This window comes from Athene noctua, chromosome 18 (assembly GCF_965140245.1).
Source record: "Athene noctua chromosome 18, bAthNoc1.hap1.1, whole genome shotgun sequence".
Taxonomy (NCBI): Eukaryota; Metazoa; Chordata; class Aves; order Strigiformes; family Strigidae; genus Athene; species Athene noctua.
Window position 1 is genome coordinate 1,137,419 of NC_134054.1, and position 24,879 is coordinate 1,162,297.

General features: G+C 48.8%; 1 protein-coding gene across 2 annotated transcripts in view; it reads left to right on the plus strand.

Annotated features, from left to right (window-relative positions):
* The first annotated feature begins 7,364 nt into the window (after positions 1-7,364).
* MAP2K4 (mitogen-activated protein kinase kinase 4) overlaps positions 7,365-24,879 on the plus strand; it is a 109,007-nt gene continuing 91,492 nt past the window's right edge. Inside the window, exons 1-2 of one of the 2 annotated variants that reach the window (XM_074921973.1) lie at positions 7,365-7,523; positions 23,728-23,778. In XM_074921973.1, the coding sequence (XP_074778074.1) occupies positions 7,424-7,523; positions 23,728-23,778 (151 nt within the window). In that variant the 5' untranslated portion in view covers positions 7,365-7,423. The remainder of the gene's footprint in view (positions 7,524-23,727; positions 23,779-24,879) is intronic. The other variant, XM_074921974.1, reaches the window with a different exon arrangement.

Genomic DNA, 24,879 nt, shown 5'->3' on the forward strand with positions numbered 1-24,879 from the left:
GAGGGCTGGAGTGCAGACCCCTGGCGCAGAGCAGCCAAGGTTGAGGGGCTGTGGAGCGCAGCGGGCGGGCGGGTGCTGGGCACGGCTGAGCTCAGGGGGTGCTGGGCAGGGGTTGGGAGCAGCCGTGGCTGGCAGTACAGCTGCAGGGCAACCTCTGGCACTGCCGGCCTGGGACCAACTAACTACTACTGCTGTTTGAGAGACATCTCCGAGGTCAAGCAGGACTGTGCAAGACTAGATACTAATTTTTCAGCATAGGCAAAGCAAAATAAGCAACTACTGCAAATTCTGCAGCCTGTGTCAAAACTAACTATGAACAGTGAGGTTCCCACTGAGTTTCTGTCCAGTCTCTCCTCATAGTCAAGAACCATCCTGTTTAGTTGCAAAGGGCATTGTGAACCCACACCTATATCCAACCTAGATGTGAGATAGATTCATGTTTTTTTATAGTTAATTTTGGTGGTAAGATATCTGAAAGGTTTTTTTTCTCTACTGTAGTAATAACTAAGCTGACTGGGAGCTGACATGGTGAAAGAGAAGGAACCATCTCCAGAAAGGCCTCCGGTTGCACAGCAAGAGTGAGCACCAGCTCCAAGTATCTCCAGTGAGCTTGTCACAAGCGTCTTCTGTCTCCCAGGGCCTATGACCAGATGTGGCAATGGGTGTCACCACTATGCCTGGCCTCGGAAATGTGGTGATGTTGAAGAACCGTGGGTGTAGGGGAAGAATAGTGAGTCGGGGGTAAGAGGACACTTCTTTCTTTTCCTTGCCAAGAGATTGGGATTTAAATGGAAATTTTTGTAATGACTCAATGGTCTAGGATTAGCTTTGTATTTAAGAAGGGATTCAGTCTTTTTGTGTTGTCTGGAGAACAAAATGATTATTGCTCAGAAGAATAGTGCTGCCTCATCATTCACTGATGATTTATGACAAAAAGTGATGATTAGTGATGAATTGAAAATGGGCCCTTCAGAAATGTTTTAAGTACTCTATACATCTACCAAACCTGTCAGATCATTTCCCCCACTGATTTCAGTAACAGCAAAATACAGCCCCCTTAGCCCCCAACAGAATTAGGTCTTGCTGAACCATTATGCAGAGGACATGTGCATGTGTCTACATTTGTAGAGAGGATTAATGCTTATCTTCTCCTGTTATTTTTAACTAAGTCTTTCCTTGAGCAGGTTATGAGAGATGAAATTACTGAAGAGAAAGTCACAGAAAAGTAAGAGCTGTCTTTGTAAATGGCTGCCATTGTTACAGCTCCACTGAGTAGGCTTTATGGTTCATAATACTTGTGTTATTCTGTACATTAAGCACATGCTGGCAGCTGCAGGCAGAACAGCAGGGCATGCTCACTATAACTAAATCCCTCCTGACATTTAAATGGATTCACATCCCCATTCTGAAGCCCAGGAAAATCAAACCACTCTCTACAGGTACCCATAAGGGTACAACTTTCCTATTGACTAGCACTACAGGAAGGGACTACAAATGCTTAAAAGAAAGCTGAGGAACTACACGTTTTGTTTTCCTCTTACCAAACCCAGCTTGACACATGGATTAGCAGGAGCAACAGTCTAAACATCCCTGCAATTTCTTGGTAGGTCCCTATGGAGCTGCACTCCCTCACTGAGGCACCATGAACTACACCATACTCCTGGCTCAGGTTTTTTAAGGAGGCAGAACCTCACTGGAGAGCTCTCAGTGACATTTGTCTTTGGGGTGTAACCTCAGGCCCCAGATCCTCAGTCCCCCCCCCCCACCTCAGAAGGAGCAGGGCTCTAGCAATGAACCCAGTAATGTGCTCTAGTAATGAATCACTCTCATTCTTTGTTTCCAGGTCCAGGATAGGTTTTTGAATGTATTTTCTAAGGGAGGAGAAGTATCTCTGGCTAGAAAATGGAAATGTCAAGGATTAAAAAGTTACACTGGTGTTAAAAAAGAATAAAGGAGAAGAACACAAGAGACAGTGTGTCTTTCCTTAGGGTAATTTATATAATAGAAGAATAAAAGCCAGAGAAGCTTTTCAGGCACACCATCTCTTCTTTGTGTAGGAAGCAAAATTATGAATTACTCTCCTTTTTTTTCAGCTGTATTAGCTGATCCTGCAAAAAGAAAATTCAGCTGTGGTGAACTCTGTGACTCTTCCATTTGTCTGGGCACAAGTTATTACGCAAACCTACAGAGCCCACCTGGTTTCTGTGCCACGGCTGGGCTGCTGTTTGCCACATCACAGGGGCTGGGCCGCAGGTCCGGAGGAAAGACTGTGGCTTCTGGAGAGCAGCTGGGAGAAACTGGTGGAGACTGGGAGAGAGTCAGAGAAAGAGCCGGACAGGCACATCCCGGGCCCTGCGTGGGGTGGGACAGGACTTCTGCTGAGGGGAAGGGGCTGCTGGGCTGGCAGAAAGTAGCTTTTCCTGGGCACTTGGGAGGGACAGTGTGAAGGGTTTGGCAACCCTGTAAGCGGGAAAAGTTCAGTGACACAAGAATAAGAGAGGGCAAAAGGCCTGTCTCCGGTAGGCTGGGGTGGGAAGAGGGAACTGGTTCACCAACTGTGGCATCTGAATATGTCCCTTTCTTTGCTGCTCTAATTCAAAAGCAGCTGGGCTGTAGCGTGTTTTAGAACTATAAAGGATTTTTAGTGTTTGGTGTGCTTACTGCAAAGAAAATGTCAAGGCTGTTCACTTTAAAGTTTTACCTACTACCAGGAGCACTTCCTACACCGCTCCCTGTCCGCGGACAGAGGAGACTGCTGAGGAGTCTCCAGCAATGCTGCTTTCTCCCATAAGAGGGAGGCCGAGAACACTGAGTACCCCTGAGTATAATTTGAACTATTTGAAAATTAGTTCTTCAATATTAGATAAAACATTTTACGTCCTCATGCCTCTCTGGAGTCTGCTACTTAGCCCATAGAAGTTCAAGCTCATCTTCAGTTTGGCAGCTCCACCTGTGAAGGACGGAGGCTCTGAAATGGGGGTGTTGCAGAGATAGACCCAGCAGCTGAGCTGTGATACGGGGAGAACTGGGCTGTTTCCCAAGAGCCTGTATCAGAGATGTTCCTGAAACACTGCCACAGTCACCCATCCTGGTGACCCACTCCATAACAGTGCTCATACCTCCGGACACCGATGATGCTGCCATGAATGACCACAGATTGGTTTTGATCTGGTAAAACTGGTTAAGAGGCTCCAGGTGGCCAGGTGAAGGGCTCGGGGGCTGCGGTGTGTTCCTGGCCCCAGGACTGCAATTCAAATAGGGACATCTGGAGATAAATGCATGGTCACACAGTCCATATTGCCAAAAGAGCTTTGGGTTTAGTTGCCTTAACTGGTGGGTCAGGTGCCATGAGCCGGAGAGGTGGAGCCCACCTTACTGAGAAGGGAGCCCTGCGTTCACTGACTGGCTGACTTCAGGGGATACATGTCTGAAGGGTTCAGTAGACTGACTTCCTTCTTGTCCTCACTGTAATCCTATATTAACAACCTTCTTCCTACCTCATTAGTTTTATAGAGCTCACTCAAATTCACAAATTGGTCTTGTTTATGCTTTGTTGGCTACTTTCTTTAATCTTAATCTGAAATCCTCAATTCCCAGATAAATTCTGGAAGGGCTCATTAAAGAAGGCACTTGTATGCACCTGCAGTACAAGGGGATGGACCACAGCCACTGTGAATTGTAAAGAACAAATGCTGACAAACCAGTCTACAGATGTCCTGGCATATCACAGGTTTTTTAGGCATAAAGGGAAAAGTAGCAGATATCGTATATGTTGACTTTAGGAAGGTTTTTAACACTAGCTATATTGACCCTCTCTTAAGAAGATGTAATCACATGGTGAGTGCAAAACAGTCCAGAGAATTGTACCTCAAGTGCTAATTATCAGTGGTTGTCCAAACAGAAGGACATATTGAAGGGATTTTTGCAGGGGTCTATTCTGACTCCAGACCTTTTTAATTAGTTCAGTTAACAGCCATGATGATTAACACCCATGGGTGTCCTATTAAACCTGCAAATTACTCCAGGCTGTGAAGGATGCCGGAGACAACAGAGTTCAGAGTGACAAACAGGAGAAATGGGCTGAAACCTATAGGGCAAAATTCAACAGGTACAACTTTGAGCATTACCTTTATGAATATAACTTCAAGTGAGGGAACTGGGTGGGTGAAATTTTTCAAATAAGAGTCTAAGATATAATGCAGAGCAAACTGAACACCAGCAACAACAACAACAAAAAAACCCACCACCCTGGAGTGTGTGAGCCAGGAATGCGGCCTCTAAAACAAGCCATAGTAATATGTCTATCCAGGGACACTACTTCCAAAAATGTAGGTCAACGGAAAAAAAAGTCAAAGGAGGTGAATGAGGGTGCTGGGAGGCGCAGAAAACACGAAGAAAGGCTGAAAGAATTGAGTTGATTAGATTGTAGCAGAGAAAGCCAGAGTGAGGAGGGGAAGGGAAACACTAGAGTCATCAAGTGCCTAAGAGGTCATTTCAAAGGCAGCCATGGCCATAACAAGCAGGACAGGATATGAAGGATTTCAGCTCAGACAAAAAGCTTAAGTTAGTCTTTCAGATAATGTCAGGATAGAAATGTGCCAGAACAGATTGCTGGGGGATGGCACAATCTCCATCACTGGAGGTCTTTAAGAACAGGTTTTGCAAACATCTGTCAGGGCAGGTATTGTTGATCCTCCCAGATTTGCAGGGGGGGAAGGATAAACAGTATGATTTTACCTAATTGTAAGCAAACCACATGCAGGTGGCATGAAATAGGAGGTGGGAGCCAGCTGTCAGCTTCTGCCAGTGTTTGCCAGTAGGCACTGGGTTTCTGTATCACACCCTGCCAAGATGCCAACTCTGGACCTGCACTCTTGGTTAAGGCAGAAGACAAGGCTTAAACAAGACAGGGAAGGGAAGGGGAAGTTGTGAAACTAGGCAGGTGAATGTCTTTTGTGTCATGACCTGGACTACACCCTCCTCCCCAGAAGTTTAACTCTCAGCATTTAAGGCGAGTTTGCTGGTAAGAGCAAGCAGTTTAATAAGCATCAGGTAGCTTTAGAGGCCTTCGAAAAAAAAAAAAAAAAAGCTGGAAGTCTGGAGTGGTGGAGAAATCACTCTTTGCTTTTTCCTTTGGGAGCTTTCTTTAGTCAAAGCTTTTACTTTGGTTCCTACCTAAGCTATGTCATAGCTGTGTGGCTGCTGTGCCTGGCTGTGTCTTGGGGCTGTGAGACAGGTCCTGATCCAGGGACCTAACTTAACCCCAGACCTGCCTTATTGCAGTATGCTCCTCTGGAGTCCAGGCTGAACCTGGTTACAGCCCTGTGACCTGCCCTGCTTGCCTCGCTCAGGTCTGGGATCTTGCTGCTGAGGCCACGGCCTGTCCACCATGTTATGCTCCACTCCTGTGACTCCATCCTTGGTGTTCCCTGGCATTAGGTCAGTGAAGATACAGGGTTGAGATCCTGCTTTGTGCTAGGTGGTGAGGTGTTCCGTATGGGAATGCGGGAGGAGAGGGTAAGGGCACGCCTTCGCCTGGACCCATGAGCTTGCGCTGCTGCACGCCGTGGGGTCTGTAGTCTTTGTGACAGGCTGTGCCAGGCGCTGGGACTGGTGGCTACCACTCCTGGTGCCCGCAGAAACCACATTCAGGAAGGGCTGTTCTTGTGGGAAGCTCTGCATGTGAATGCTTCCTGCTCCTCTCCGAGCAACGTGGGCATGAACAGCTGTTCGTGCCCAATACATCCAAAGAGGACAGGCTGTGTGCAGCCCTGAAAGGATCAGCAGTATCCCAGGAGAGAGCAGAGGCCAGGGTGGGACAGCGTAGGGTAGCAGCCTAAGTTCAGACCCAGCAAATAGGTTACTGGGATTTTGGCTTAAGCGTGTGAAGAGTTGACGGTGTTCCCCGAAGCAAAGGAAAGCTGTATCCCTGAGAGGGAGGAAGATGACTTTGATGGATTAGCAGGCGTTGGGAGGACAGAGCAGGAAGAGGGAAATGGTCAGGACCAGCTCTACCCCATTCTCCCATCTCCTGACGAAGGGTTGCTCTGCAGAGCGTGAGGTGCTCACTGGAAAGCAGGGTTCGGGCAGAAGGCCGGGCTCCTTCTGCACCCCGGGGACTGCTTCCCAGGTCTCAGCCCATCTCCCTGATCCCACAGGCAGCTGAGCAGGGAAACCTGAAGCCTCTAGGATGGGAGAAGATGCTTTCCCAAGTTCAAAACATTGGCATTAACATGAGATGAGATAAATAAATATGAGCTGAGCTGGGGGAGAAAGAAGAAAAAATGAAGGTCAGAAGGGGAGGCAGCTCCTGCCGCAACCTCTTTCCCCCATTGCACAAGGGGTCGTGGTTGGCAGCTTTTGGAGGCACATCCAGCACGTGTTTGAGGTGCTTGCTCCATCACACCTTCGTGAGGAGCATGGGGAAGCCTGGGCAGCGGAGGAGCAGGGAAAGAGTCTGTGTGCTGCTGTCTAGCACCTGGGTGTCCAGCTCTCTTGTCAGCGGATCCCCATTCACAAGGAGGTTGGTGTTATTTCTGTTACACAGGTGAGGAAACAAGGACTCTTGTAGGTGAAGGGCTTTGCCCACGTCGTGCAGGGGGCTGGAGGAAGAGAGCCCACATCTCTGGGGGACCCATTTCACTGCTAATTCCTGGCATGTGCTGTCCCTACGACTGGGGCTGTAAGTTGGCTGGAGTCAGAGGTAGGATCAGAAAAAATGGGCTGGAATGAGCAGCAGTGGCCAAGGGAGGAAAGAAAATGTGGTGGAGGCTGATGGTCGTGGGAAGGGGATGATGCCCTGAATATTGTGGGCAAGGCAGGAGGAAGTTATGCCCTGTGGTGGGCAGGGAAGTCGCGAGAAGTTTGCGAGTAGCTGCTTGTGCGGGAGGCGAAGTCATGGGTGAAGGTGAGAAATCCCGTTCAAGTGCTCGGGCCAAGCGCCGGCTTCCCCGGGCATGCGGAGGGGAGGGGGGGAGCAGGCGGTCGGGCACCCCCAGCCGGGGGGGGGAGCACCTGGGGACACCCCGGCCCCGTGCGGGGGTACCGGGGGAAGCCGAGGGCGCAGGAGGGGCGAAGGGAGCGGGCCAGGCCCCTCCCGCCTGGGAAAGCGGGAGCGGCGCGGGGCTGCCGGGGCAGGTGCAGGGCGGGGGGGGGTCCGGCGGAGGGTGCTGCCCCGGGGGGCGGCGGGGGCTTCCCCCCCCCACCTTCCCTCCCCGCGGGAGCAGCGCCCGCTCCCGCCCCGCCGCAGCGGCTGCCGCAAGGCGCCAGGGCTGCGGGCGCCCCGCCTGGGAGGGGTTAAGCGGCGGCCCCAGCCCGGGGGCGGACGGGGCGGCTGCTATACGGCGGCGGGGCTCTAGGTGTCCTGCCTGGGAGGGTCCCTGCTGCATTGCAGCCGCCGCGCTGCCGCCTCTCCGCGCACACAATGGCGACTCCCAGCCCCAGCAGCGGCTCCGGCGCGGGCGGCGGGAGCGGGCCGGGCCCGGGCGGGCCGCAGGCGCACGCGGCCGCCGGCAGCATGCAGGGTAAGCAGCCCCGCGCTAGGCCGCGGCCCGGCCGCCGCTTCCGGCCCGGGCGGCGCGTCCCCCGCTCTAGGCCTCGGCGGGCCGGGCCGGGCCCCGGGAGCGCGGTGCCCGCTCGGGTCTCGCCCTGCGCGGGCAGGGCGGGCGCTGCCCAAGGCGAACCCCCGGGCAGGGGGTGGCTGGCGGCGCCGGCCCCCCGCGCCCCCCCCGCCCCTTCGCCGTGACCCCCCGGCCCGGGTAAGGGCCGCAGCGCTGGGAGCCGCGCCGGGGCGCGGCCGTGCCCGCCGGCCAGAGCGGCGCTGCCCGCGGGAGACCCGCGGCGCGGCCTGGGCTGGGGGGGGGGGGGGGCGCGCTCAGCGTGGCCCCGGCAGGCCCCGCTCCGGGCCTGCCCCGCCGCTGCCGCCTCCCGCCGCGCCCGGCCCCCGCTCGGCGGCCCGGCCGCGCCCGCTGGACTCCGCGGCAGGAAGCGCGGCCCTGCCCGCCGCCGCCGCGCTGCGCCCCGGGGGCTGCCGAGGGGCGCGGGGCCGGCCCCCAGCCCTCCCGCGGTGGAGGCCGCCCTGCCCCGGGCGGCAGCAGCGAACCACGGGGCGGGACAAAGGCGGCGCGGCCGCGGCTCCCGCTTCTTCCAGCCGGGGACGATTCCGCGGCCTCCCGGGGGGGGACCCGCGCGGGCGGCAGCATCCCGGGCGCGGGTCGGGGGGGGCGGCCGGGGCGCTGCCAGCGGCCCGTCCCCTCGCCGGGAGCGCCGCCGCGCAGCCCGGGAGGCGGCCCCAGGCGAGGAGGGGGGGGGAGCGGGCGGCCGGGCCGGTGCTTCTGCAGGGCTCGGCCAGCGGTGGGACGGCCCGGCCCTGCCCCGGTGCCCCTCGGCTCCGCTCCCGGCCAGCCCCGGTGCCCCGTCCCTCTGCGTCCCTTCCCGAGTTTTTCTCAGGGCAGATGTTTTGGTAAGAACAGTTCCACGGTGAACTGTAGGTTCGGTTTTCTTTTATTCTGATGGAAATTTACAGGGTTTTAGCAGGGTCATGTTGCCAGGGTTCCCGCCTGCACTTGTTGATGATTGAGCAGTCTTGCGAAAACAGGGGGTATTTATTTTTCAGAAAAGCCGCAGCAAACACCTTTTGAGTTTTTTCTTTAAAATTATGCCACTGAAAAATAGTCTGCTAGGGCAACATTTTAGGCTTCATTAGGCTGAAGTGGTTCAGTGCTGGTTTATTCTTTTTTTTTTTAAATTTAATACAGTGATGGTAATACTAAAGAAGCTGTTTGCCCTGTTTTGGGAGCTCTTTATTTTTTAATAGAAGGAGGAAAGGTTGTGCTCTCTGTGAGAGAGGTGCAGGTGTTCTCAGCAAATGTTTGTCACAGTTGTTCATGATAGTCTGTGTCCTGTCCAGCTAGGACAGACTACACTGAGACTGACAGGGACCTGTTTGGGCAGAGAACTGATGATATGAACTAAAGAGTTTGGTATGCATGGAATAAAAAGGTGAATTTTTTGCTCTTTGTAGCTTCCCCTGTGTGAAGCTCTTCTGCTTGCTAGATGGAGAGGGTACATGTTGGGCCCCGGAAGGGTGGTGTTACCCATGCTTACAACACCTTCAAAACCCAGAATCCTAAACCTTGTGAATTAAATTCATGGATTAAAATCTTGACTGCGATGTACCAAAGGGCTTGTGATAAAACAAGAAACAGCCTTGTTGCAGTGAAGTTACATCTCTCCGTGTTGCCCCTTGTAGTTCCACCAGGCCCCTGTTTTTCATATTTATGAATCATTCCCCTGAATCCTGTTTGTCTTCGGGGCTGAGTTGGTTTTGCACCCCAACTCCAGGACCTGTGGCGCTATGTGAGCTTGTGATAATGTAGCACGTGCATCCTTTCTCCTGGTGGAGAACGGGCAGTTGTTTCTGTTGTAGTTAGTTTAAAGTGGCGATTTAAACATGAATTCAGGACAACAGGACCAGTTTGATGATACACAAGTGCTTGTGGTGAAAGCTGGTGTTTGGGTGTTTCTTCCTTTAAGTTAACAGATGAGTGTTTGGGTGCCCTGGGAGTTGCTGAGTGTAGGATCCCGGGTGGGCTCTGGAGGAGCAGGTTTCTGTGGCAGTGGTTCCTGGAACCAACCAGAACCTTCATCCCTGGAGGGCAGCCCTTTGCCAGGACCCTTCTTGTGCCACGTAGGCAAAGCTGGGGGAGCCTGCGGGTGGGATGGGAAGGGGCTGGGCGCATTGGCAGTCTGCTGGGGCAGGTCTGGCTGCTCTCCGAGTTGTACTGTGGCCTCGCACCCAGCATGTGTGTCCCACTGGCATGGCTCCCTGCTGATGCCTGAACAAGCTGAGCTGATGCAAAACAAACCCACCAAGAAGTGGCGAGTTTTCCACAGTTTGGATGCCCAATGCTTGCTTGTGGTGGGGTTGGGCAAGCACTGGCATAAGGCAGGTGCGGGAATGCATTGCTGGGTGGGGAGAAAAGTAGGTAGGACTGTGTCAGTGTTGATTTAATTGGCTTAAACGGTATGGTGAGGTGTAGCCAGGAAGTCATTAAGCTGGAAACAAGTAATTATATTAATAAAAAAAAAAAAAGGTTTTTCTCAGTTAATTTTCAGCCAGAAGCAATCTCTGACCTGACTCGTGCAACTGCTGCTGCGAGGGAGGTGGTGGGTGCGGGAGAAGGTGGGACAACTCCCACAGCTTTGGCCTGTGCCCGCTGTTAAGGGGCCGTGGCAGCTCTCCTCGGGACAGCCATCCACTGCTTTTGGAGACTGCCCAGAGGTTGTGTGCTTGGGCAGGCTGGCCTGAGGTGAGAGCCTCTTGCAGGGGTTCTTTGTTTTGGTCAGGGGCTCTTTGTTTTGGTGTGAGGGCCGGTGGTTTTCTAAGGTATCCGCTGCTGGGGAGTTCAACAGGGGCTGGGGGCAGGGAGAGGATGGGGGGAGGGTGGTACAGGGGAGAAGTCTTCATGGAAACTGAGGTCCATCATGTCGATGTCTGGAGCTGGGGCAGCAAATCCAGAAGGACTCTAGAGGCTACCCTGTTTTTAATTCAATATCCTGCAGTGTTTTTGATGCACACAAGCTAAAGCTTTTCAGGTGACAATACTGAGACACCTGGCTGTACTCGTGCTGGGATTACTGTGCAGCCAGGGCACTCAAGCCTTGCCATCAAGCAAGGGGTTGCTTCAGGTCTTCTCACCCTTAGTGTTCTGCCTGCCCCAGCTTCATGCTTGTGTCTTCTCCTGGCTGCATCAGCTGTTTGTGCCCATGAATCTGGGAGTGTCGTTTCTTCCCAAAGGGTCCCTCTGGCCAGTGCTGTTGACGGTGCCGTGTTCAAGGCACAGTTGACAGCTCAGAGACTAAGGAGAACTGGAATTATAAGTACTGAAAATAGATCCTATTTTATAGTTCTTGAAATTTTTGTCTGTTGTGTGCAAACTGAAGTCTGTCTGGATACGAGTGACTGCTGATGTGGAGAATTGTTGTCCTTCTTATATGTAATGTTAAGTCCAGCAGCAGTCCTGCATATTTAGTATCCTGGATCTTTTGTGAAGAGAACAGAGATTCTGTTAGAAGTGGGATGTCCCACTTTGACTGTGATCTAAGAAAAAAATGACACCCAAACTGTAACTGGAGCAATTTTGTGTTTCTCATTGCCAAAATTACTAATAGTCTCTACTGCTGATGTTAAGTAGAAAATTATAATTTGAAGAATGGTGGTGTGAAATCTAGAAATGTAATTAATTCCATGGCATTAGGAAGAATTTTGATCCTAATTGCAACCTGTGGAGTCTCTTGTCCTACCTCCAGTGCCAGGCAGGAGCTTGAACCGCTTATAACTGGCTGTTATGGATTCAGCTCCTGCCTTCGGCATTCAGGAAGGCTGGAGACAGCTGGGACTTCTCGAAGTATTTGCTGCTTGGTATGCTCTGGTGTCTTTTAAAAGCAAAGCATACCTACTGTATATGTCTTTTCAGAGCGTACATTGTGGTTTGGATGTGTTGGGTAGGAATTCCCAACCTGTTCAGCTGGAATTTGGGATTTGTGGTTCCCTTCACATGTGTAGTCCTGTCTGCTCCTCTACTGAGGCCTTTGCCTTCTCTACCCCACTCCAGCCATTACTTTTATGTTTTTAGAAAAAATCAGAGAACATCCATACCTGGTTAGAGTCCTCTGTGGATATGATGCAAGGAACCTGGGCAAGGAGGTTGCCAAGGGGTATCTGTCTGAGTGCATCAGGAGACCAACTGGAGTCCTGCTCTCACCCTTGGATGCCATTCAGAGCATCAGTGTTGTACTGGAGTAGACAGATGGGTTTCTGCCAATGTATGAGGAAGCTCTGCCCTGTACCTTTCTCTGCCTGGCAGAAAATTGCTTCTGGGAGGCTTTTTGAGAGTTGTTTGTGTTTGGCAGATGACAGAATTGGTGAGCACTGCGATGGACTTTATCAGTCACCATGGTCAGATGAATTTGGTGTCAGTGTGTAATCTACACGGTCTCTTTGGGGTAGTCATAGTTGTCAAAAGCAGAGTGTTACTTGAAATCATTTGTGGGCATCGCTGTGACCAGTACGATCCTCGGTACGGGAGTTAAGTAAGAGATGCTTTGACTCCTGTATCCTCTTCCTCTTTGTGGTACTGCCTTTGTGAGTGCAAGGAATGACTGGAGCAGCTCTTCTCCCCACTGCTGAAGGTGCTCCTGGACCCAGGCCTGGCAGGAGTAGAGGGACGAGGTGTTGATGCCTTGATGTTGAGATGTTGAATGCTGGGATACAATATCCACACTGTCAAAAGGCTGGTGAGTAGACTTACCTCTCTGAGCAGAGGGGCATAATGGATGGAGAAAGGAAGAGGAGCCCCAGTAAACACAGCAATTTACTTAGGGAACCTCAGAGAGGAGAATCTGGTGAACAAGAAGACATGGGGAGGTGAGGGTGTTGTGAAGCAAAAGGAACAGCAAGCGAGCAGCAGATTAGGTAGGAAACAGTGTGTGAATGGCTAGGTACAATGAAACATATGGTGTAGATGAGAAGACAAGGAAAACAGGAAAGACCATGATAAGAAAAGAGAGGGAACTGGAGAATTAATCCTTGACTTCAGTAGGTAGTAAAATAAGTGTTACATGTCACTGTGTAATAATTAACTGTTCTTATTCTCATCTAGGAAAAGTGAGGTGTGTCTTTAGCAGGTGGGAACTGATTAATAAAATCAGATGGTGACTGCATTTACTCTTGCCCACAGTGGAATTATAAAACTGGTGTGTGTTAACATACGGTGCTGGTGCAAGCTGACACTAGCAGATCTGTGAGATTGATGGGTGTATGTCTACTTGGGCGTGTGTGTTTATTACAGAAGGTAAAGATAGTAGTGCAGTGAGCAAACCAGTGTATTTCAGTTTGTGCCTCCCAGTTTATTCCTGTATGGTAGCTCTGCCAGGATATGGCTGACCATATCTGCTTTGTGTTTTGAGTCTTAGTGCACACCTGTATCTGTGGGACTGTATTTATATGTAAGTATGTGTTTCTGCATTTCGGTTTTTCATTTTGGTTTACTTGTAATCAACTGACACTCTTAATATGTCTGTTTTCCTGGTAAAGAGGCAGCCCAAAAATACTAGTTAGTCTCTTCAGATGCTGGGAGGCTTTTGCAGTTTTTATGCTGATTTGATGGAGCCAGCAGCAGTGGAAATCACACCGTTGCCTGTCAAAACGAGGTCCATCCAGTGAGAGAAAGATGAGTTTTGTGAGGAGGAAATTTAAAAAAAGGAAAGAAAATGTGTACTTTTCAAACTTGGTTTTGTTGAGGAGTCACCCATATTAGTTTTATTCATAGTCCCGGTGTGTATGCAGTGAAGCATTAATTACAGGAGTCTTGTGTAACCACATCAAGCTCTGCATGTATCAAATAAACATAAACACCCTGTTAGCATCATACAGCTGGGACAGGATTGCCTTTGAAGTCTGATGTCTTGTGTTGGATTTAGGTTTGATAAGATTTTATATGAGTTGAGAGAAAAAATGGACATCTGTTTCCCAATGGGAGGAATAGCTGCTGTAGCCTGTGGAGGCTGGAAAGAAAAACTGGATGAGAGAAGAGCTGCACGAGGTTTTTGTGTAGCGCTCTGCCCTGCAGGGCAGGAACCGGCAGCAGATGTCCATCCAAGTTTCACTGAAGTGATGTTTATAAAGAAGGTACAGAAATCTCTGAATGGATGTGGAGCTTCTGGCATCCTTTCAAAGGCTGGAGTGCGCTGATTTGGACCAGCTTTCAAAAGGTGCTAGTTGTGTTCCCAGATCTCATGTACTTTATTTAAAATGGACTGCATTGTATTCACCAAGGCTATAAATGCCTTCTTAGATGTGTGTGTTTTTGTTGCCCTTCTGCATGCTGGGATAACAGCTTCCCACTCAGGGAGGTGGGAGTTGCTGCACTGCAGCAGCAGGATGAAGGCAACCTGGCTGGTTTTGGCAGTTGAACATTTTCATTGTGGTTCAGGGGTTGTCACCTTGGGATGTGGGCTCATCCATGGATATTCTGGTTAGGATGGATTATTGTTATTGTACAGTCTGGCCTCCTGCTTTGGAAGGATAAACAAATGCTTTGGGTGTTCCTATGCTGATTCTTGTCATTTAGGGTTGGGTTGTAATATCTTTTTTACAATGAGAAACCCAGCCCCTGTTAAGGCACCAGTTCAGGAGAATCTGTATATCTGTATCTTTGAGTCAATTGGTCCAGTAGTTCTTGCATTTTTAAGAGTTTTTTTTTTTTTTTTTGTATATCCATTTGGTCGATTTCTGGTTTTTGGTTGCTGTCAGAGGAGCCCTCCTCCAGCAATCTATCTCCCTGTGCTGTCACTGTGCTGCTTACTTGGCCAGTGTGTTCACTAATGAGAATCCTGCACTGTTATTCAAGTTGCTGGTGTTCCCCGCAAAGGGCTTTTGTTTGTCTTCTAGATACTCAGATTTCTCTGTTGCAGGCTTGTTTGATCGCAGAAGAAATGTGTGAGCAGTGGGAAAATGATAGTGCAGTGCTTGTTGAGCACTGAAAAATTTCTTCTGTTGAAAACTGTGTTGCTATGGCTGGATTAATTAATGTGCAGTAGTTAACTCACGGTAAATCCCTGGTGAGAGACTCTTCACCTGTGTTTCTTCTGTTCAACTTGTAGATAACTTGAATACTGTGTCTCTGCTAGGCTTTGATGGTTGAACAGCTAATGTGTGGTAGTTATCCCTCCTTATGCACCTGCTGCTCTCCGGTGACAGCAGTTCTGTTTGGAGGGTATCTGAAACAAAACAGTGAGGCTCATCCCTCTCAGTAGGCAACCGACTTGGATGTTTAGGGTGACTGTTAAAATATCAAAATACTTGATTACCAAAATCAATGGGAAGGAAAGTGCTATAAGTTATTCTGAAGGTGCCTAGGGGTTAAGTCATTGTCCATAAAGCATGAAATTTCAGGGAGGGTGTTTTATCTCATTCTCCTGGGATGGGATTGCGGGAAGGATGTGCACAGCCTTGAAGCCTCTGTGGTTTTTACTCGGGGTTTTTTCTGGTTGTCTGAACGAGACAAAGTAATTTTTGCTCTGATTTTGCACCCTGTTTTCTATCTCCACCTCACCTCCTTGTACTATTGTTGAGTTGTAGGAAAAGTTACCTCTGTTACAAACCTCATGCTGAGGATTGCTAGGTGGATTTCTATAAACTGTATGTAAGATGCTTGAAAAACAGCTGCTGCAGGTGGCACCACGTATGACAGCCTCTGAGGTGTGTTCCTGTATTGGAACAGCTTTGAGTTGGCTGGCAGTTCTGGTACAGATCGTATACAGCCCCTCTGTCTGTTCACCTTGTGGGCATCTCCCTTGCTGAGGCCGTGCGGGTCTCCTGGCCCTGTGACCAGCCCGGCTCGGGAGCAGGCCTTCCCCTCGGAGGGTGCGGAGCTGAGCACCGAGGGGTGGGATGATGCTGCTGGGGGTGGCAGGAGGGAGGAAACCCTCCTTCCCGGGGGCAGGCAGGGAGCATGGTGGCTCAGCTCCATGGCTTGTCAGGCTGTGCCTGTACAGCACGCCGGGTGTATGCTTAGCCTAAATCCTGCCCACTAAACCAATCTAAGCCTAAATCAGTTGTTCACATCAGGAAGCAGGTCCCCTTGCAAGCTCCCGTCGGGTGCTGACCCTGTGTCAGTGTCTGAGGGCAGAGAGCCCTCATAGCTGGCGTAGCTGGCAGGGCAGAGGTGTGTGCTGTCCCCGGGACAGCCTGATGCTTCTGACCGAGGAGCTTCTCTGCTTCCAGGCTGCACCGCTGCCAAAATAATTTGTGTGGCCTCCCCAGCCACTGTCTTTCCTGGGTGCATCGTTGGTGTGGGCAGTGGGCTTGATTAGTCCATCTTGCTCCTATTTATCTGTTTGCTGGTTTGGGTTTTTTTGGGGGGGAGGTGTGTTTATCTTTCTGCTTGTCAGGAATCAAGCAAATTTCCACAGCTGCGTTAAGCCGGCAAGCTGCAAGCGTAAGAAATGAGTGCTATAGTGTACAATAACCTTGTGAGTTAGAAGAGCACAGTATTGGAGCTAATTAGCTCCCTGTCTGCCTTTAATCCCGGTGTTTTTTACTTAGTAACAGTGCCTGACTGGATTGGTCTCTTTACTGAGACATTTCTTGAAGGGAAGGATAGACTGCAGGGAGATTTGCAGTGGGACAGACTTGAACTGATTCGTGTGATTTAATAGGGTAAACTCGGAGCATCCAGAGGACAGGAGGGATTAATTTTAAACCAAAGGATGTAAAAGAAGACTGATAAACTTTGGCAGCCAAATAAACTTGGAAATGACAATAAGGGGGGAAGGGAGAATTGAAAACTTGCTCTGCCTCAGTGAGTGTGCCTTGGCCACAGCAACAAAGCTTCGTTGTCGGCCTCAGCATCTGCCTTCAGGAGAGTGTTCTGGACTTTGGTTTTAAACTCTGCTTTATCTAAAGTTAGGTTGAGCTTTTACAGGCACCTGCAATCTTACAGGCATTCCTTTCGTTTGAGGGGAGGCTTTAAATCTTGAAGATACCCATAGTGTGCATTTCTTGGTCTACGTAGGTGGCCATTGCTTCAAGGTAAGTTTTTCAGTTTGTGCAGCTGCAGTGTGTTTGTACCTCCCTATGGATAGGTGGAAAGGTGCAAGCATGACTTTTATCAGATGTCATGGGTTTTATTTAAGTTCCTGTGTGCAGAGTCTGGATTTTTGAGGAGACTGGACTATCAGTGAGGAAAGGGCCTGCGGAGCTCTCCGCACAGAGCCAGCACGGGGCGTGTGAGTTGAACTTGTCCTGGATTTGCATCAGGACCGTCATGTGATGCTGCAGAGGATCTTCCAAAATGTGTGACCTTGACTCCTCAAGCTGTAACCCTCCGTGGAGGGTTCTCTGCTATTGCTGTTTGTGAGGAAATACAACATGGTGTTGCCAAGCATTCGCTCCAGTCTCCTCCCCGTTCTGCTCTCAAACCAAGCTGAACTGCTGTTCACGTGTGCAATAACTTTGTGCCTAGCAGAGTACGCTCCATTAACTTTTGTATGAGCATCAAGGGAGACAGAGAGTATGTATATTGCACAAATTGTGTATTTATTAGCTGTTAAATTGATTTTCTCTTCTGCAAATCGAAGCCTTTGTGTTTGCCCTTTACTGGAGGCAGAATGAGCCCTCCAGGAAGCAGACGGCTCACACTGATCCTGGAGCGAACAAAGAGTCTGAGCGCCAGGAATTAGTCTGTGTTTTGAATAATTCATCTGATCTTTCTGAGGTGCTCCAGGAGATGCCCTGTGGCGTAAGGAGGACAGCTGTTGGGAGTAGACATTGCTGAGCTGAAAGGGAGTTGGTCCATTTCTCAGTTTTCGTCTAAGCTTATTTTTTTCTGTGGACTAAAAGGGTTTCATGGTTTGCTTTGGACATAATTCTCTGGAAGCGGTTCTCTGAGCTGAATTAGCCATCACTTTGCTTTTGGACCAGAGAGCAAAGTGTTTGTACTTTGAAGAGTTTTGTGGACAGAGATAAAACAAGTTTCCTTTAAAAACACACGGCTGTGTTGCTTTGACCTGGGAGGGGTTATGGACTAAGATAAAAGCATTACATTTGGAAATCCCTTCTTGGGAGTGATGGGATCATGTCTGAGTGTTCCTGTAAAGACCAGTTCCGTTCCTGAACAGTGTCAGTTCAAGACCTAGTCTCATGCCAAACACTGGAAACCTCACTCTACCTTTAATGTCTTCTTTCCTCCTCTCCCACTCAGAAACGTGGATAGGTAGAGGGTAGCAAGGGGGAGGATGATGAGAACCGTGTTGTGTAGGGCTGTCCAAGACTGGCAGCCCAGAGTAGAGGATGGTTATGGGAGTTTCGTCCTTTCTTCAAGGTACTTTTTACCTTGAGGTAGCAGGAACAATCAGCATGTGGAAACTGGAGTGTTTGGATGTCTGCTTTTAAAGCTGGTTTCCTTACTGATTTAGGGGAAAAGTAGAGGTCAACTCTCGTCTTTCTGCGCTGTTGTAGCCCAGCTGTCATAACTAGAAAGTATGACTGTATGGTATAAGTATGTATGCAGGTTTATGCGAAGGAGTTGTGAATGAGCTTGGGCTTATATTGAAAGAAGGGCTTGGGTGTAAAGGCCTGGTGATGTGCTGCTTTAGGCAGCAGCTTGGCAGTTGAATTCTTGCTGCCCTGGGGTCACATGTTGTTGAATATCTGAACAAGCTTGCCAGGGTTCTGCTGGAAATGCAAAATTTATTTTAAAAATATGTTTCTAATTAGTTTATTTCTTTTTGTGAACAGTTGAAGTAACGTCCTGGAGCTTATCTGCCCAGCTGGTTATGCTAGTAGTCATGGCAAAATATGCTTCCTACAGGTTAAGCTTTGCTGCTGTGCTTCAGTGCTAGACATCCTTGGGGCTGAGACAAGAATTTACTCTCTAGGCTGTTCCCATGGCTTAGGCTTCCCTGATGAGGACTGCAGCTGAGCAAATGGGAGAACGATCTTCTCAAAGTGTGGAAGTGGTGAAGGTCAAGACAGTAGCAGTGGGAGCTGGTGTCTGTGGCCTGTATGTGCCTGTCTGTGTGCTGGAGTGGGAGGGCTTGGCTGGCTTCTTCATCAGGGACATGATTTGGGATCTTCTGTGACATGAAAATCACAGAACTGGAAATTCCAAGTCTGATTTGTCAGTATGACTGCTTTTTTTCCCTGCCCTACAAAAATAAACTGTAAACAAAGAATGTGTGAATGCAGGGTTTATTTCAGCAAAGACATGAAATGTTTCTGGGGCTGGTCATTTGCTTTAATATATATGGGTCTTAGTCACGACTGACTTGAACGGGAGCCTGTAACTGAACTGGCAGAAGGGAACCTGCTTCATTGCTGAGCTGCCAAAGGTCTGAGCTGCACCCTGCCTTGTGCCAGGGCACTGTGCTGCTCTCACAGTACCTGGGACGGAGTCCAGGAGCTGCTTGTCCATGGTGCTATTTCCATCTAGTAAATAGAAGCTTTCTGGGAAGGTTTTGTGTTGGGTTTCCCTCTCAAGTCTGATTAATACTCTGACTGCCAGTGATGCTCTGGCTGCCCAGCATTCATGTCCTCACAGTAGTCCTCTGCTGGTGTATCATGAGTCTTTGAGACTCAAACCAAACCCAACAAATGCTCTGTGGTGACGTTCTTCAGCTGGCTGATTGTCCATACTGTGGAGCAGTGCACCAAACTGCAGATGTAATAATACTGGGGTCAAAATCTTGCCATCCCTTCAGGCATTGCATTGGTGGCTGTAGCAACCAGTGTTAGTTGCTCCATGGCAGCTGAGCTGGTGAAGGTGAAGGCTGGGTTGTCTCTGTCCAAGCTGGCTGGAGCTGTTGCTGCTTTATTGCCCAGCAGGAACACTGACTGCTGTGCCAGGAGAAGTGACTGCTCAGTGTTACATCCAGAGGGGTCCATGGGGTAACTAAGCCAAGTGTCCCCATTCACTGTTGGCTAAAGCGTTCTCTGCTTTTGCAGCAGTCTCTCAGCAATAGTTTCTTCCCAATTTTCACCTGTAGTTAGAGTCCAAAAGCTGCCCTTGTGATGTGCTGGAGGAAGAGGCTATTCCTGGTACTTTGGATACTGTAGAAATGGTAATTGTGAACAGAACTTGCAGGTGATCCTGTGAAGTAATTTTGTGAAGTTCTTCAGAGGAACGAGGTAACCAGTATATGCTAGAAGAAAAGTTCCCTCAGTCCAAAGTATGGCATTTGTTTTAGAAGGCTGTGAGTTTGATATGCTCTGGTCCATGTTAGCACTCAAAGACAAAGACCCTTGGAAATCTCTTTAAAAATAAAATAAAAATAATCACAGAGTGGAAATGTGATGCGAGGATTCTGTCAGGCACTCCCCTCTACGTGTGCACACACTCACTCTGCCAGGATCAGCCAGAGCCCAGCTAATGCGGTAAGCCCTTCCCTCTCCCCTTGGGCATCCAGCTTGCTGGTATCTCTAAGAAATCTTACAAGTTTAATATTTTCTCTCCAGTAGGTACCCCTTTCTACCTCATATGTAAGCATATCAAGCTCCTATTTAAAAGCAGTTTGGACTCTGCTTTCAAAAAGACAGTTTCAGTCATTAGCTGGAGATGTTCTTTCAGTTGCCAGACTGCAGTGGTTTCATGACAACTGTGTAGCTGTTGATCTGCCTTCTTCAACATATGTGCTGCTACTCCCTTGTAACATGTGCTTCTTGGAGGTGTTTCAGGTAATGGTATTCCTGCCCCAGCGTGCTGCAGGCCAGGCAAGGAACCAGCCTCTGTTACCCTTTTGAGGAAATGGATGCTCTAGTCCTGCTGATGGGAAGCTCTTTGTGGTGACTTTGGAGCTCACTTTGTCTCTTGAGTTTGCTGACAGCCCTGCATGGGGGCAGCAAGCTCAGGCTGATGCCTCCAGCTTCCCCCTTGCCCTGGGGTGCAGACCCAAGCTGTGCTGGTGCAGCTTTCCATCAGCCTCGAACAGAGATGAACTTTGTACCACTGATACAAGAGCGGCATTAAACGGCTCCCACCTTCTCAGCAAAAGTTGTGAGTCTTGCTGTAGTGGAGAAATTGTGGCATCTTAAACCAAGGCGTTGCAGGTCAGTTTTCTCTGGGGTGAGACTTAAGGCAGACAGCGAGCAGCATTGGCTCTGGCCATAGTCTGTGCGTAGATGGCTGTGAGGTTGGAAAACTTATTTGTGGTACTCTGACACCTTGAAAGAGCCAGGAGGACCCTTTGGTGTTTTTGTGTGGGACAGTCAGGTTTTTGTATGCAGAACTGGTGCATGAGTTCCTTTTTCTGGGAGCTCCAAGGGAGAAGGAGTTAATGGGGACGAGGGCAAGGGAAGAGGATAGCTGGATCTGGGTTGGGGCTACTGGCTGGTATTTTTGCAACAGTCTTCTGTTACCCAGTGTGAGACCGTGGGGATTAGCCAGGCAGACTCTGAGGCTCCTTCTGTGCTGAAGACCCGCCTGCCCTCTGCACAGCAGTAGAGCTTATTTCCACGGACTATTCAAAATCCAGCGGTTTTGGGGAATTTTTGTTGACAGACTCTGTGGTGCTTATTTCTTGCAGAGAAACTTTGTGTTTGCCCCTAGTTCTGGGACTTCGAAAAAACTTGTATAACCCCAGAAAGAATCATGTCTGGTACACCATATAGCTTATAATAACATGACTAAAAAGGAAAGTAAGAAGATGATCAGAAAGCAAACTAAGAGTAGATAAAAATGGCATTCACCATGTTTGAAAATGTAAATGTATTCAAAGTATCTGTTTGGACTTCAAAACCTGTTTTAAGAACTACAGTGAAGCTGAACAGCGTGGCAGTGTGCACGCGTGTCCCTCAACCTGGAGCTGAGAAAGAAATACTTCAGTGGGAGAGCAGAGGTGACAGATGCAGCTGGGCCAAAGGAATAGCAAGAAGTTTTAACACAAGATAGTGAACTTGCAAGCTCATTAAGAAAGCTGAGTTGGTTTTGTTAGGGGTAAAAGGACCTTTCTTTGCAGAATGACACAAGGATTTTTTCCCTTTCTTTTAAATTTTCCTACCAGTCAGGAGGTTACCTGATGCATTTCTTATTTTCACTAATCAATATTATTAATAAGATTTCAGAGCCTTAAAATTAACTAGACTTCTGTCGATAACTTCACTTGCTTTATTCTTGTCTTGTGAACATATTGCAAGCCTGCTGTGCATGGCTTTTTAGTTATTTTTCAGGTTTTTATATGCTACTGTAGAGAGAAAACCAATTAAAAGAAAAGTCTTATTCAGGAGATTGTGTAAGTTGTAGCTGCTGGTGTGAGGGGACACCAAGTCCGGTGAGACTCATGGTGAAGTCCAGAACTGGCAGCAGAGTGTCCATGGGAAACACACAGCGCTGCTGAGTGGGACCTCCGGAGGGAGAGACCAAGGCTGGATTTTTTGTTCTCTTTTGTCTCCACGGTGTTCGTTTATGTGGTTTTTGTGCACTCCTTACTCAAATTCTAAAAGGTCCCATATGTTTTTATCTGAAGTTACCTTAAATTGAAATGTGTCTGTAGCACATGGTGTGGTTTTTGAGAACTAAATAGTCCCCTGGTCCAAGCCCTTAGGCTGGACAGTGAACGCCTAGGGTTTCTTATTCTGGTGGCTGGGGTGTTGTGGTGTGCTCATGGCTTTTTTGCTGCATGCCTGACACATATGCATGTGCTGTGCCATTAGTGTGCTCACCTTCAGTGTGCCAGATGCCTCCCAGAAATTTGTCTTTGTGCACTTCTGAGTGGCTGTGGGGAAGCAAGTTAGCTCCAGGCAGGTCCCCTCTCTCTGGGTGCCTTTAAAGCTTTCCTTGCCATAGGTAACGTGAGGCTCTGGAGACAGCTCTGGTATGAAATACAGACACCTCCCATATGGCCATAATGTGTTGTGTGGACTTAATATGGGTCATACTGGTTCTGGGGTGACAGTACTGGTTCAGATGTAAATGTCCTAGAGATCATCAGAGGTAGCAATACCTGCCTGCATTGGCTCGGTCACAGTGGTGGAAGGGGACAGTACTGGTCTTGGCCCTGCTGCTGGCCAGGCACCTGCTGCCCATCCCTGGTGGCCGCTGTGCCGGAGGGAGATGCTGTTTGCAGGCTCTGCTCCAGGTGCTCAGTGCACCCTTGGCAGGGAGCCCCGGGTTCTACCCGTGGCTGGTGTGGTGTCAAATCCTCCTTGAGCAATGCTTGGTTTTCCCTCCCCTTCACTTGTCAACTTTGAAGGTAAAATGGTCAGAAGCAGCAAGCCTGCAGCTTCCCAAGAGCACGACGGTGCTAAATTCCCTGTGCATGTTGCTTTAGTGCCTGCCCCACCATAGCCTGCTAGACTGCATGTGCCTCTTAGGAGTAGTGGGTCGTCTTCACTGCTTAAGGAGTTGGAGCTTTGCCATCATCTGCCTCTTATATCAAACAATGGATCTGTACCCAGATCTGAAGTGTAGGTACTCCCGGGGGTGAGGAGGGGCAGCAGTTCTGCACAGAAGACAAGGGGCTGCGGGCAGTGCTGCTTGCTCAGGTTGCTGTTGCTCAGCGTGAGCTGGCGTTAGCAGTGCCCGTGTTGGGGTATTGCAATAAGTCATTGTATTTGTCCTCCCCAGCTCCAGGCAGGCTTGTTTGCTGTCGGTGGGTAATGCTGCTTGCTTTACCAGCTCCGGTCTTTTGCTGTGGTGGCAGTGCCGGAGAGCTGGTCCCTTGTGGGAAGTTGCCTGGGACTGTGTATTTTAAAATACTACTTCATATGAGCAGATTTAATGCAAACCTTCAACTTGCTGGGGACAAAACAGCATCTTCAGTCTTAGAGTGTTACTTGTTACCACCAAACTCTCGTGATGGAGCTGTTCTGTTCAAGTAGCCTTTAACAACAGTTGGCAAGAAATACCCAGATATTTGTAGTTTTATTAACAGCTGCAGGAAGCTAATACCGCTTATGGTACCCTGATCTCCTCTTTGACTGCCAAGTATCAGTGCTGTTTCCCTTGCTGGTCAGTTGAGCTGTGCCGTCTCTTGAGATTCATTTATAAAATGATGGATCTTGACATGATGGGATTGTTCTATATTCAAAGCAATGCAGTCTGAAGTTTAATCTAAAAAATGAGGTTTATTTATTATTATAGAGTCCATATTGAAATGTAAAAGATGATTCTTAAGTGATGCGCTGCTTTGACTTTCAGCTAATGAATGAGAACTGGTCTGTTGCTCTAGGCTTTCAGGTAAACTATTGTGAAAAGGCACAAACTAAGCTACACATTTTTAGTGTTATCCTGCTTGCTTTTTTTTAATTAGTCTTGGTACTGGAAATTTGTGTTTTCTTTCAACTAACCAACTAGCTGTAACATTCCTCCCCCTAAGAGAACCTCCATGCTTCACAGTGCTGCGGCGGGCGGAGGAAGCAAGCAGCCGATTCAATGTGAATGATAGAGCAAGCTTCAACTTTATTGACAGAAATCACACCTTATATAAGCACTCTACAATAATCATGCATACTACTCACAAATCTATTGGATACATGTAAAAAGCTACATTATAATATCCCAGCCCCTTGTGGCATCTCAGACATGTCACAACATCTTCCCTCTTCTGGCCTGCCTCCTTTCCCAAGGTTGTTTTTACCATCAAGGCCATTGTGTACCTCAGTTTCTCTCTTTGTTAACATAACAGTCTGTTGTTTGGCATAACTGTACCCTGGGTTTATTCCTTTGTTTACCTCAGATGGCTGCAATCAGCTTCTGCAGAGACCCATGGCCTTGCTCTCTGCAAGCCGTTCTCCAACAATTCCCCCTTTTTCTTTTTGTGCAGGCTGCACAAGCATAAATTTACTAATATTTGTCATTATACAACTATATGCTATTTTAATAATTACCACAATCAATAGTACTATTCCTAATCACCGCAATCCTTCTTGTAACAGACCTTGTAGCCATAGGGACAGACCAAAAACAGATTGTAACCATTTGTCTCAAGGATTGACAACCACTTGTGTTTTTTGTAAACGTTGCTTCATCCATTGTAATTGGTTTTGCATTAATTGACTGTGGTCGGATAGATTAAAACAACACATCCCATCAAAATCTTTACATCCATGCCCCTGGGCAGGTAAAATAAAGTGTATGGCAGCTCGACTCTGTAATACAGCACACCTTAAACTGTCGAAGGTACCTTATCAAGTACAAAGCATCCCACATACTATCGAAGAGCAATCACATGAAAGCAAACAAACTATGATTGGTTCTATACTACTGTCCACAAGCCTTCACGCCCTCTGTGGTTGGTCCCGTTATGGTGTTCACACGTAGTTCTTCTGTTAGGCAAACATTTTATTTCCCACAGTCCAGCATCCTTATTTCTTTGCTACTC